Genomic DNA, 12,575 nt, shown 5'->3' with positions numbered 1-12,575 from the left:
ACATTCTTCATCATACACTGCAACATCAATTACCTGGTGTTGCATTATACGGTTCTGGAAAACAAGTTGAACGTCCTGAAAGATTTGTACCAGGACGTGACCGAAACTGACGCGTTCAAAACTCAATTTCTACGTCTCCTGAGGACGGAGAAGAAAATATCGACCCAGTACAAAACCTTCGAACGGACCATCCTGCCCGATAATTTTCGTTTCCACCAGATCGTAGAGGGGAGCAGCGAGCAGCAGCAGCACCACCAGCACAACGTGTGGTCTTGGGCCACGTACATCGATTCTCTCAACCTGGACGCGAGCAAAGAACGCTACTTCCCCAAAAAGGATTCCGCGTTCGTTCGGGAGCGTATCGAGCGCGTGAACTGGGTAAAGGTTCCCTCGCCGTGGGTCGACGTCGTGCGAACGCTTTTTTCTTATTTTCACATGAAAGATCGCAATTTCGGAACCAGGCAATTATTTGGAACCGAGGCAAACAACAATACCGTGAAAGCGGTCGTTTCTCCGAAGTTGGGATTCAGCTTGATCCTCGACCAGATCGACCAGCAGGAGAACGAAGCGTGCTGCCTGCTCCATTTCATCCCTGGGGCATTCGCATCGAATTCTCCTGCTGCGACGTACCGGACTCGTGCTGCGAATTTTGCCACACGATGTGTTTCCTGCAGACGCTGACCAACACAACCCCGACGCTCATTTCTTCGGATTTGAAAGTTATACTCGTAGGCGCCGAACCTTCCTCGTTGCAACCCATCACGAACAATTACAGAGTATGCCAAAAATGCCGCGCTTGGTTTAGGTCGTCGTCCGACGTCGATGCTGCAAATTTACAATTAATTCATCACCCTAGTGGATTAGTTTTGGATTTGCGCCAGCCCGACAGGATCGTTTTGAATCCGTTTTTGATCGAAGGCTTAGTGTCGCGACCAACGACGAATTAAAAGGACACCAACTTGCGATGACGAGCATCGCCAGCACGACGGACGCATCTTCGACCACTAGCCCCTCGCACACTTCGAGTACGAAGACTTCCACGACCAACCTCGGTGGTGCAAAAAATAAATTTCCACACTGGTCCGAGCACACACTTCCGCGCATACGAAAGCATTTCGGCAAGCGCGTGTACGATTTAGACTTCACCTCGACGGTGCTGCAGAACGACGACGATCCAGCCGATAAGGCACCTCCGATCAAATTAACGCTGCACACCACGATCGGGATCCAATGTAAGTTAGTTCGGTGCGCAAATAAAAAAAAAATAATAACTCGTGAAACTCTACAGAGGCATGGCTTTTGATAGCCATGACCATTTAGAACTGGTGTTGGGCACCACGCACCCACTCTCTGGCGGGATATTTTTTTTCTTTTTTTGAGGGCCTTAACAAAAATAATTTTGATTATCACACACACACACACAAACACACACACACACACACACACACACACCGCAGAAGATCACACATGAGGTTTTTTTTTTAAAAAAAACAACAACATCGTAGCAGATTACGCTGAGAGCACAAGGTCGTAGTAGATTACACTGAGGGACCTTACAGTAAGAGGAGACAGCAGACTTATAGGAAAATGTCGTAAGTCATTTCAAAAGTGTGTAGGTCAAAGGACGAGTTAGCATAAGAGCAGGAGGTAAAAAATAGCTTAAAAAGTGATGCCAGAGCTTTTTCTGTCCACTTTTCTTTGGGGGGTTGGTAACACTGAACCTCACTTAAGGGCGCAGAACTCTCTAAAGTCCACTACACATCGTTCCCGAGAGAGGTTTACAAAGGTCACGATATATAAACACGCTGTGAAACATCATCAGCGCAATAAATGAGAGAAAGTGAGTTTTTGAGGTTTTGGTGATCCTCAAATGAGTAAAGTGAGTTTTTGATGTTTTGGTGCTGTTTTCTTCGCTGCGAAACATCGTCAGCGCAATAAATAAGTCGCGGAACGTGGAGAGAAAGTGAGTTTTTGAGGTTTTTTTGAACCCCACTTGATGTTTGTGAACCCGTCCATAACCACTACTAGTAGAGGCTCTCGTGTAGTTTAGCACGTAATAAAAAAGGATAGGTTAAGTTATATCACGTAAGATCGTGGCATTCGTACCAAGTATGAGTGGGAAAAAAGGGAAAAAAAGGGAAATTTCACTAAAACATCGCTAAACGCTAAAACATCGACAAAAAATTGTCAAAATATGTCAAAAACTGATATTTAACTGATAAAAAAAGAGGCTAAAAAAGGCCTCGTACCAAGTATTACTTTGAAACGCCCCAATTACACTACTTATTGTTATTACATTCCAATGTAAAACGGCTAATGCTGTATTTCAAATTCTTTGTAAAATTAAAAATAAACATTTTCCAGTGCTTTTCTGTCACTTTTAGATTATGCGAGGCTATGAGGATGAACCGTGGCGGCGATTAGGGGGGCGTAAGGGGCTGTCCTTGCCCCCAGTTTTGGCAACTACCCCCACCCCAGTTTTGTAACCCGCCACTCTACCTAATTATGAGGTGTTGAAAGAATAGGAAGGGGCACGAAGGTGGGATCCTCCGCCTCCACTCACCACTCGCTTTTTATTCACCCTCTCACTCAGTGCCTTCTTTCTTCTTTGCTTAGATCTTCTTTCTTTGACGTTCGTGTCCTGGTAAGAAAGGATATTACTTAAGGAGTGGGTTAGAAGGATTCCACTGTTGTCTCCTCTTGAAATATGATTGAGAATAGCAAAAGACGAGTATAAATGAAACTTGAGTCTTGGTACCTTTATGAAAACCAAGACGTATGAACTTTCGTGTTGGTTCTTTACAAGTTTGTTGAGTATATATAATATAATAAGAGAAAGAGTATATATAAAATACAATTAGATGATAAACAAACATAAGCAAATATATATATATATATATATATATATATATATATATATATATATATATATATATATTATACATTTATGTAGGAATATAATAATAGGTTATATGGGTACTGGAATGATGGACTATCCAGTATAATTAGGTGTTCCGTATTTGGTATCTCCTTCTTTCTTCAGCCTGGAGGTGTCGGTGGGAATCTTTGACAATTTGGGTCGGGTCGAACTGTCCTGTTGAAAGAACAGTCACAAAGCAAGAAACACAAGGTTGAGACTGAATCTCGGAAGCTTCAGTGACCAAATCGTGAGGCAACCACTGATGGCCCTCGGCCATCTATACCCTGTCCTAGCTAACTGTAGAGCAGGGACGCGCATATCGGCAGAGGAGGAGGAAAATGGAGTGGTGAAAGTGCATCGTTTCCATCCATGCGGTACTGACCGTACATGTACGAAATTTCATGGCATGTACGGGCGTACGGTCCAGACCTTAGTCCGTACGCTAAGTGCACGGCTTGTCAAAATTTGCTCTTGCAGTTTTATCCCTAATATTTCCCTAAGAAATTCTTAAACCAATCGTACGGACCTGGAGACAAAAATACGGTCCGTTTGCCATGTGCGTTCGGTATCATTTTCAAAAGTTTGCAACACTTACAGAGACGATGAGGAAATTGGGTAATTCCCGTCGCCCATTACACAATCCCGTTTCTCTCTGTTCATTGGTGGAGCCGTCTCGCGTCACTTCTTGCGCAGAGACTTGTTCTCTTTCGCCTGGTCTACAGTTAGCTGGTACGGAGTTTAGGCAGTAAATTTAACTGATTATTAAGTGCAGTTCAAATTGTACGCGAAAGGCACAATTCTAAAATTCACTTACTGAATCACGATGACGTTTGTTAGAAGGTAACTTTTATCTCGAATATTGTTTTCCTGTGAAAAGCCCTCGGATCTATTTTGGTTCTACACTTGTTCTTGAGGGGATCATTTGTAGTAAGCGACTATATTTATTTTCCTCTTGATATCTTATCTTCATCTAAGTGTTCCAGGACTCAAGTGTTTAATTTTATTGACCGAATGAATATATTGTGATATGTAGGTATATATCGATCTGCATTTTAATTTATTTTATTGTATTCCTTATTAGTAGCGCTAGAATTTTCATATGAATCTTGTGAAAATTATCTATTAAATTCTACCACTTCAGGGATTACAATACATTTTCTTTCATGCGAATGCGGAGCTATTTACAAGAATTATAAGTATTTTTCACTAGGGAGTTACTATCCAGCCACCCTTTACATCTACTTTTTCCCATCTACCGATACAGTACAAATCTCCAAGGGATATCCATTGGATATCCACAATTTCCAGATCAGATCCATGGATAGTATGAATATCCATTGGATATCGATTGGACGTCTATTGGATATCCAAAACACGTCCAATTCTGGATATCACAACATATCTTGTCCAAAACGGGATATCCAAAACACGTCCAATTCTGGATATCCAAAACATATCTAGATCTTGTCCAAAATGGGATACCCAAAACACATCCAATTATGGATGTCCAAAACATATCTATATCTTGTCCAAAACGGGATATCCAAAACACGTCCAATTCTGGATATCCACAACGTAAAGCACAAATCTCCAAGGGATATCCATTGGATATCCGTAATGTCCATATCAGATATCTCTGAAGGAAACGAACGAAAACAAGTCGTCTCTGCGCGAGACGGCTCCACCAATGAACGCGTGAGAGGGAATGGGATTGCGTGGAGAAGGGAAAGAGCCTACAGTTACCAGCCTTCGCAGCAGCGTCCAATGCTTCGCTCAGTATCTCTACTGGAAGGCCAGAAGGGGGGAATCGAGTGGGCAGAGCGAAACAGTACACGCTGCTGCAGTCGCTTTGCCCCCTCCAAGCAATTCCATCCCCTCTCACTGTTCACTGGTGGAGCCTCCAGAGATTTCCGGGACAGAGTATAGGAAGATTTTTACTCTAAATTAGATATTTAAATGACAATTTCGTTACATTCTTATTCGTTATATTTTCATTCATAGAATTACATTGCGATATATCACATACCATAACATTAAGAAATTGCTCTAATTGTTACCCAAAAGAAAACAATTTACTTATTATTATTAACAAATACACCAAATAGTGTCATGGGAAAGGTATGTTAGTTTTCCTTTTCTTGTTTCTTTAGAATATTCTTACTTCTTCCTTTGAATGTGCTCATTGCGGTTGCTGCTCCAAATACGTTGTTCATTAATGTTACACTGGTTTTAATTGGAAGCAGACTGGAAAGAAAAAGCCGGTTAAAAATATACGAAACGATCAATCTTCATTCGTCATATATTACTGAACACACACACATAAAAATTCAATATGCTGTCCAAGGTAGTAATGTAATTTTATTATAAAACATAAACTACAGTAAACGTAACGTTTCAACCTTCTAGCAAGGTCTTCTTCAGACTCTGCACCAAGTAGAAATGTAACAAGATACAAAAACAGGACGATTTATATACACAAACATTACTCCTCTCCAGACTATTAGAATGTTGTTCTGGAACATTCTAGCAGGTGGCTTTCCCTTGTCAACTGTACTTTCACCTAAAAGGCTAAACATATTAACTTCCATATAGAATGTGGATGGACTCTTTATCTCACGCTCTTTTTCCTTCATTCTTCTTCCTTCTTCTCTCCTCTTTCTCTCTTGTCCTTTCCACTCTTTCTAACACCTTCTTCCATTCTTTGTTTATCATCAGTCCCCCATTCCAGTTCATTGTGTCTGCTTCACCTTTCTTCTCAATTTCCTTGGCCTCTTTCCATTTTCTCACTAGCATTCTCTTCTCCCTTCCTATCTGCTTAGCCTCATCCCACTCTGTCATGTCCTGTTTCTCTCGTGTGTTTAAATATCGCATTTCTCTCTCTCTTAAGTTGTACATCATCCCTATGTTGTTTCAACCTGTCTTTCGGCCTTTTTTTCGTTTCTCCTATGTACACATTCTGACATTCTTTACATTTCACTTCGTAGATAATCCCTTCCTCTTCCGTTTTTTTTTTCTTCTTTGCATTCTTCGCTATTCTTAAGATGCTTCTCCCTCCCTTCCTGTAAGTTTTAATGCCCGCTTTTCTAAGCACTTTGCATATCTTTTCTGTGGTCTTCCCTATACTCCTTATTCCAAACACATGTAACACCTTTTTATCTAAGCTAAGAAGTCGCGAAAAGTGCATTTAAAAAGTCATAAAGAAAGGGTGTGCAAAAGTTACATATTAATATCAATATATTTCACAAAATAAATTTTTCTTGAAGATGGATTTCTACCCGAATCTCATGAAAGCTGTTTGATTTAACTTTTACTATAATTCACTTTATGCACAGATAGGTTAATCGGGACTGGACGTACAATTTGAACTACGATCCGAACCACTATGGAAAGCTGTTTGTGTTATATAACATGTGGACAATGTAGAAGAAAAAAAACTTTCGGGGGTGGGGTCGGAGGTGGGGGGGGTTACTCATATTTCATCCCATACTTAGCAGTGTTATATACCTCAGCGTATACTATACAAGCATGCGTTTTATGGGACCGAATAACGTTACATCTGCTGTAGATTCTACGGTGACACATTTCTTATAAGATGCAATTATACAGGCTGTCCGGATTGTAACTTACAGTTTTTAAATATTTATTATATTTCAACAAACCGAGCTTTTTGTTAACATAGCATTGTCTTTAACCTATTTTTTCCTTTACAGGTATGTAAGAAATAATGAGTTATGTCAGCGTTTCGTTAAAAGATGCAACAACTGATGAATTTTTATAGTGCCTAAGAAAAACAATTTTGCTTCCTAGAACCTATTTTAGGTTTATGCACCGAAGTCAAGCCTTTTTTGGGGGTTTGTATATATTTTAAAGGTTTTACAGGATTTTTATGTCACGCAGAGGCATTTGCTTTGGTCACGAAAAAATTCAATGACCAACGTGTTTGAAACATACTCTCTGTTGATTTCCCTTCCTCCAAGCCAATGGGAATTTTTCAAAGCTCTAAACAAAGCAAAATGGCTGGTGGCACTGTTACTTGTACAGTCCAAAATGCAATCTTCTGATCTGTGTGGTCTTGCTCACTTTCTCGTCACTTCGGTACTTTGTGGCATTCACGCCTTACAAACTGACATTTCAGCATTGAAGTTTGCACCACTCACTATGTTTTTGTTGAAATATTGTTTTCGTCATATAAGATGATCCTCACAGACAAAATTGCGGAATTTGACTGTGAATAACATGAAAAAAGATTGTTGCGGCGAAGAGAGGATTTTAATACCAAATTTCTAATGGTAAGTTCTGCCATCGCCGTAGGGTTAGGCAACGCACATAACGTTATGCAAGATAGTGCGTATTTTAGGATATAGGTGTCCCATTTTCATTGCCGGTGATTATACCTAATCAGCATTTTTCAGGAATTTTGAACTATATAAAGTTTTTTGAACCTACTTTAGGATTTTTCGAGCCTAACAAGATTTTTAGAACCTATTTTAGGATTTTGAGGACCTATTTTAGGGTTTTTCGAACCTATTTTAAGATTTCTAGTCTATTTTAAGAACCTAAAACCACACTGTTTAGAACCTAACAATCCGATGTCTAGTAATGATATGATGAAATTCATGAATGGACATTCACAAACATTCATGCCTAGGCCGGGATTCGAACCCGGGATCCCTGGCGTCGTAGCGCGAAGTGCTAACCACTCTGCCACGGGGACCGGCATTTGTGAGTTTGGTTCAGCAAATTTTCATACATGTACAACTGTCGGTGGTACCAATAAAACTTGGTGAGTTTGCCTTCAAAATGTATGTTTTTGATTCTAGCTACTCCTTACCATATTAAAATAACACACTTTTAAAATCTGTCAGTCCCACTCCGGACACCCTGTACTTTTGTGTTCCTTAGTTATTCATTATCATAAGTGTAATTAAATGTACACGCATCTAGTTAATATAAGTTCAGGTAATTGTAATTTATTAAACTATAGAAAGTTTCATGTATCAACTTACAAAAACAACATAAAAAGCAACACAATACTTGCAACAGGACACTTTGATATCCCTGTAAGTAATTTATGATAATTTACTAATTTTAGTTTAATGCCTACGGGACAGTTTTTTTTCTTATATACAGAGAAAATTGTACGATAAGTAGGCAGGTGTGTTTAGACTGGACATAAAGTAAGAAAGCGCCATCTGTAATTCTTGGAAATTTATGACATACCATTGATTTTTATCCTCACTGAGAAATATTTTTGAAATAAGGGGGAAATCCCTTTCTGATCTTCAGCATAGAATTAGAAACAAAGCTCTTCAACTTTTCTCTTGCAGAAACGCCATTTAATTTATTAAGTATTTATCAAGTACTGGCTTAAACTGTAATGATGTTATGTGACGTGGAAATTGTGATGATAGGTTTGATCTCTCTGAATAATGTGTGCGATTTACTTGAAGAGATTGAACAACTAAAGAAAATAAGAAAATACAACTACATTTCTTAACATCTTCAAATTTTCTGCCTTTGCAGTTATTATATAATCATTTTCCTGTAGTTTACGGTTATTACAAGCATAAGAAAACAGTTTTTCGTTGTGACGTTTCAAGAGAACACACGCTCCCTTTATCAGATATTTATTTTCATTTTGACTAAAGATACAGTTATAACAATGGTTAGCAATTTTTTAACAAACATAATCAGTTATATAATGGATGTTGTCAATGTTACATTGTTGTAATATAGCAACTTAACTGTGAAAATAAATATCCGTTAAACTAAATACTACTAAATATACTAAAATCCTTTATATATTATCTATTATATAACGGATTCTTTTTGTTTAAAAAATTGCTAACCATTGTTATAACTGTATCTTTAGTCAAAATGAAAATAAATGTCTGATGAAAGGAGCGTGTGTTCTCCTGAAACGTCACAACGAAAAACTGTTTTCTTATGCTCGTAATAACCGTAAACTACAGGAAAATAATTCTACAATGCAAGCAATGCGTACATACAAGAAAAACTATTATATAATCTATAATGTATAATTTATACATACAATTTTAGGGGAAGACTTAATCTCAGGTAGCGAGGAATGATTGCATATTTTTCGTTGCACAGAACAGACGAAACGATTGCCTCTGCGACATCTTCAGGTTCCATCATTGGCAGAATCCTAAAAATGAAAATATTAAATTTTGGTTGCCATTGAAAAATAGTAAGTAGGCCTATACATATGAGATGTACAACACACCATGACTGTTGTGAACGTGTATAATTAAATTTCTCATAACGATGCTGTACTGAGAAAAATAGCTGCTGTCTATTCTTAGTCTGCCACTTATTTTTAATTATCTTCTTTGATGTTAACTATTAATATGGATGTGAAACACGTTTTGGCATTGTATTTAGGGGCTATTTCCAATTTTGATTGGTAAACATGTGATAGATATAACAATTATGAAGAGAACATATTACAATTTAGAATGCAAATGGAAATAAAGGGTAGAGAGAGAATGGAATGGTAATTGAATACTAAAATTGGTAAACGCTGTAAGTGCCACAATAATTCAAACACCGTTTTCCACGTTAAACTGTGAAATGTGCCATGCTTTATAATGTGGTAAACGTGAAATGTGGCTGGTAGCCCTCTAAGTAGTTCAAAGGGCGTGTAAAGAGGTCACTAGTGTGAACGTTCTTACGGGCTGATGTGCGGAACGATGCGATTTCCCAACACTTTCGCTTTTGGCACTTACAACCTTTACCACTTTTAGCCCTCAATTCTTCCAGCTTAACCAAGTGTATACATTTTAATGTTCATAAGTTCATATTTTAGTGTCTCAACTGAAGATTTAGGAATATATGAAGTGTATTCCTTTGAGACCTTTAAGCAGTAGCATCGCCTTGTAGATTCTTTTTATTTTGGAGGGGAAGGAAAGATTCTCATGAACGATGTTAACAATAATATAACAATAATGTTCTCTGGCACAACATATAAATAACTGTTGGATAGTGGCAAGGCGATTCACCACATTGCACTTTCTTTAATAGAGTTCTGTAGAAGGTAACTAGGCAATCAGAATCAGGTTAGATACAAAGGAACCATAAAATTATTTAATATAAATAATGACATATGCTGATGACAATGACACATATAGCAAGAGATACAGTACAATAGCTATAGCCTATTTATAATTTTTTTCAGACCCTATGAGAACATTAAAAATATTAGCTTCTATATACACCTGGGTAAAGCTTAATTTACGAAAATTATAAGAAATACATTACAATTAACCCATATTCAAGTTAGAATATCCAATTTGGTAGTAAAATAAGTTAGATATCTGAATTAAATCTAGCTAGTAATAATGATATATTCAGAGACTGAATAAACAACTGGAATCTCGTCACCTCTCTAGGGAGTAAATGAAAACTGCAAGAAGTATTTTAATGATTAAGTGATGCGAGTGAGACCTAGGTGCTAACAAAGAGTAAATAATAAATTCTAAAGAAATCTGGGAAAATGTCCTGAAGTGAGGAAGAAATGTGGTCCTAGCTAAGATTCGAGATGGACAATGAATTACGTAAGATGTAAAAATAACTGTATGAAAACTTTACTGAAGCAAATGTAACGATTGCAGTTAAAGCTTTAAAATTAAAATGGAGAGAAGAAAATTAAAATGAAAGGTGAAATTACAGGCTCCCACTAAATAAGGATCGAGGCGAGAGAATGACTACATGGGACAGAAAAGAGCCTGAGAAAATTAGGAAACTGAAAATTAAAAATGTTTACGCTGGACAGAAAGAAATGGGAGAGAGAAAAACACCACATATGCTGACGAAGACAGTCTATATTTCAGCAAAAAAGTTAAACAATTAACAACGTGACGTTTCAACCTTCTATCAGGGTCTTCCTGAAACTTGAAACCAAACTAAAAATCTCGTTAAGTGTTTTTTTAAAACTGAATTATAGACTGTCTTGGTCAGCATATGAAGAGTTTTTTTTCTGTCATGGAAACAAAGTTTAATCGTGTTACCAATGGAAGAGAGTGATTGAATCCAAAGGATTTGCACATATATGAATTGACGGGGAAAATGAACATCGCCAATTTACATCAATATTGTCCAATATGTATGTCAAGATTCGTTGAGTAACCGTATAAGTTGCAAAAATGTGTTACTAACAATGAAAAAATGTGTAATACTACAACCATTCATGACCATGTCACTGGCATAAGATAAAATGAATAAACATTCAACATTGCTCACAATTCCAGGAATCATCTTCACACGTTTATGGATTATACAGAGGATGATGAGATTTTTGTTAGTCTTAAAATATAATTATAAAGAGTTAATGTATAATATGTAAAATTATTAGACATTAAAATTTTATACTGAACAAAAATTTAACACACAATGGTATTTTAATCACAGTTCAATTATTCAAAGTATTGAGATTGATGAAATGATGATGGAAAAGTGAATTAAGAAATGAGATATGGGCAATCATATAGAATTAAAACATTGAAAAACACAGGATTGGAATTTGAGAGTAAGTAGCGTTGAAATTATTTTCTTATAACTAAGTATGAACCAAACTAGGGTAACTTAGAATATAAACAAGCAGGATAATCTTGACATTATATTGTATCAAGGACGTGAATATGAAAAATGACTGCTAGTGATAACACGGCGACTGGTGGATCTGAATTAGGTGAAGAGCTAGTACGAAAAAATAGGGTTATAGGGAAAATTAGATCAATAGTTATACATACTTGTTAGAAAATGGGGGTTTCCAATAAGTATGTGTAACTACTGATCAAATTTTCTCTCTATTACGAGTACTCCATTTTCTTCCTAGTTGCCCTTAACCTAATTTGGAGACATCAGCAACCGCTGCACCAAATTCGTTATGAATATCGACAACAATGAATTTGATATACGAAGGAAGCCATTTATTTCAAAATCTGAAAGAGATATTAATCTCCGTCATCAGATAACAAAGTCTACAGGAACGTATGAAGGAAAAGAGTGTATGTACTGCATGGGAATTCTCCCTCTGTTTCTTGATTATGTGGACATTATCGAAACGTAAGAATGATAGAGATAAAGTAATAATATAGCCGATTATACTTACTTTGTTGTAATACCATCAAACATGCCAGTATTGATAGCAAAAGGGCAAACTAAGGTTGTGAAAATCTCAGTGTGACCACAAGCCTGAAAATAGAAAAAGGGGTTGATAATACAAGCATTGTAGTGTTGTTGACAAGGGTTAGGTAGCAGAACAGCCCTAGGCTTAACCTCGCCCGCATAATAAAGAAAAGGTATTATTATTATTTTATTCTTAAGAATTACTCAATACAAAATTTTCATTAATGTGCCCAAGTGAATGGGATGGTTGTGTTTGTGATTATAATTTTCTCTATTCCCAGAATTATTTTAAATTAAAAATACATTATAATCCCTTCCTATCATATAATATTTTTCTGTTTTCCTTGGTACGTTACTCAACTACTACATCTTCTTCTTCTTTATTGCACTACAGCCGTTGGTGAGCTCTGGCATACAAAACAATCTTCCTCCACCTCGTTCTGTCTCGAGCTTCATTCTTCCAATTAAGCACATTCATCCTTTTCAAATCATTCCCAACCGCATC

The 12,575-nt window shown here is 37.1% G+C and overlaps 1 protein-coding gene across 1 annotated transcript in view; it reads right to left on the bottom strand.

Moving 5' to 3' along the window:
* Positions 1 to 4,883: 4,883 nt before the first annotated feature.
* LOC145981786 (short-chain dehydrogenase/reductase family 16C member 6-like) overlaps positions 4,884 to 12,575 on the bottom strand; it is a 44,504-nt gene continuing 36,812 nt past the window's right edge. Inside the window, exons 5-7 of the mRNA XM_083115204.1 lie at positions 12,054 to 12,136; positions 8,973 to 9,089; positions 4,884 to 5,164 (exon numbers count right to left, since the gene is read on the bottom strand). Of these exons, the coding sequence (XP_082971330.1) occupies positions 5,044 to 5,164; positions 8,973 to 9,089; positions 12,054 to 12,136 (321 nt within the window). The 3' untranslated portion in view covers positions 4,884 to 5,043. The remainder of the gene's footprint in view (positions 5,165 to 8,972; positions 9,090 to 12,053; positions 12,137 to 12,575) is intronic.

Source organism: Lepisma saccharinum, chromosome 30 (assembly GCF_977018435.1).
Source record: "Lepisma saccharinum chromosome 30, izLepSacc3.1, whole genome shotgun sequence".
NCBI lineage: Eukaryota > Metazoa > Arthropoda > Insecta > Zygentoma > Lepismatidae > Lepisma > Lepisma saccharinum.
The sequence above is the reverse complement of the archived record's forward strand: the minus strand, read 5'-3'. Positions and strand labels throughout refer to the sequence as shown.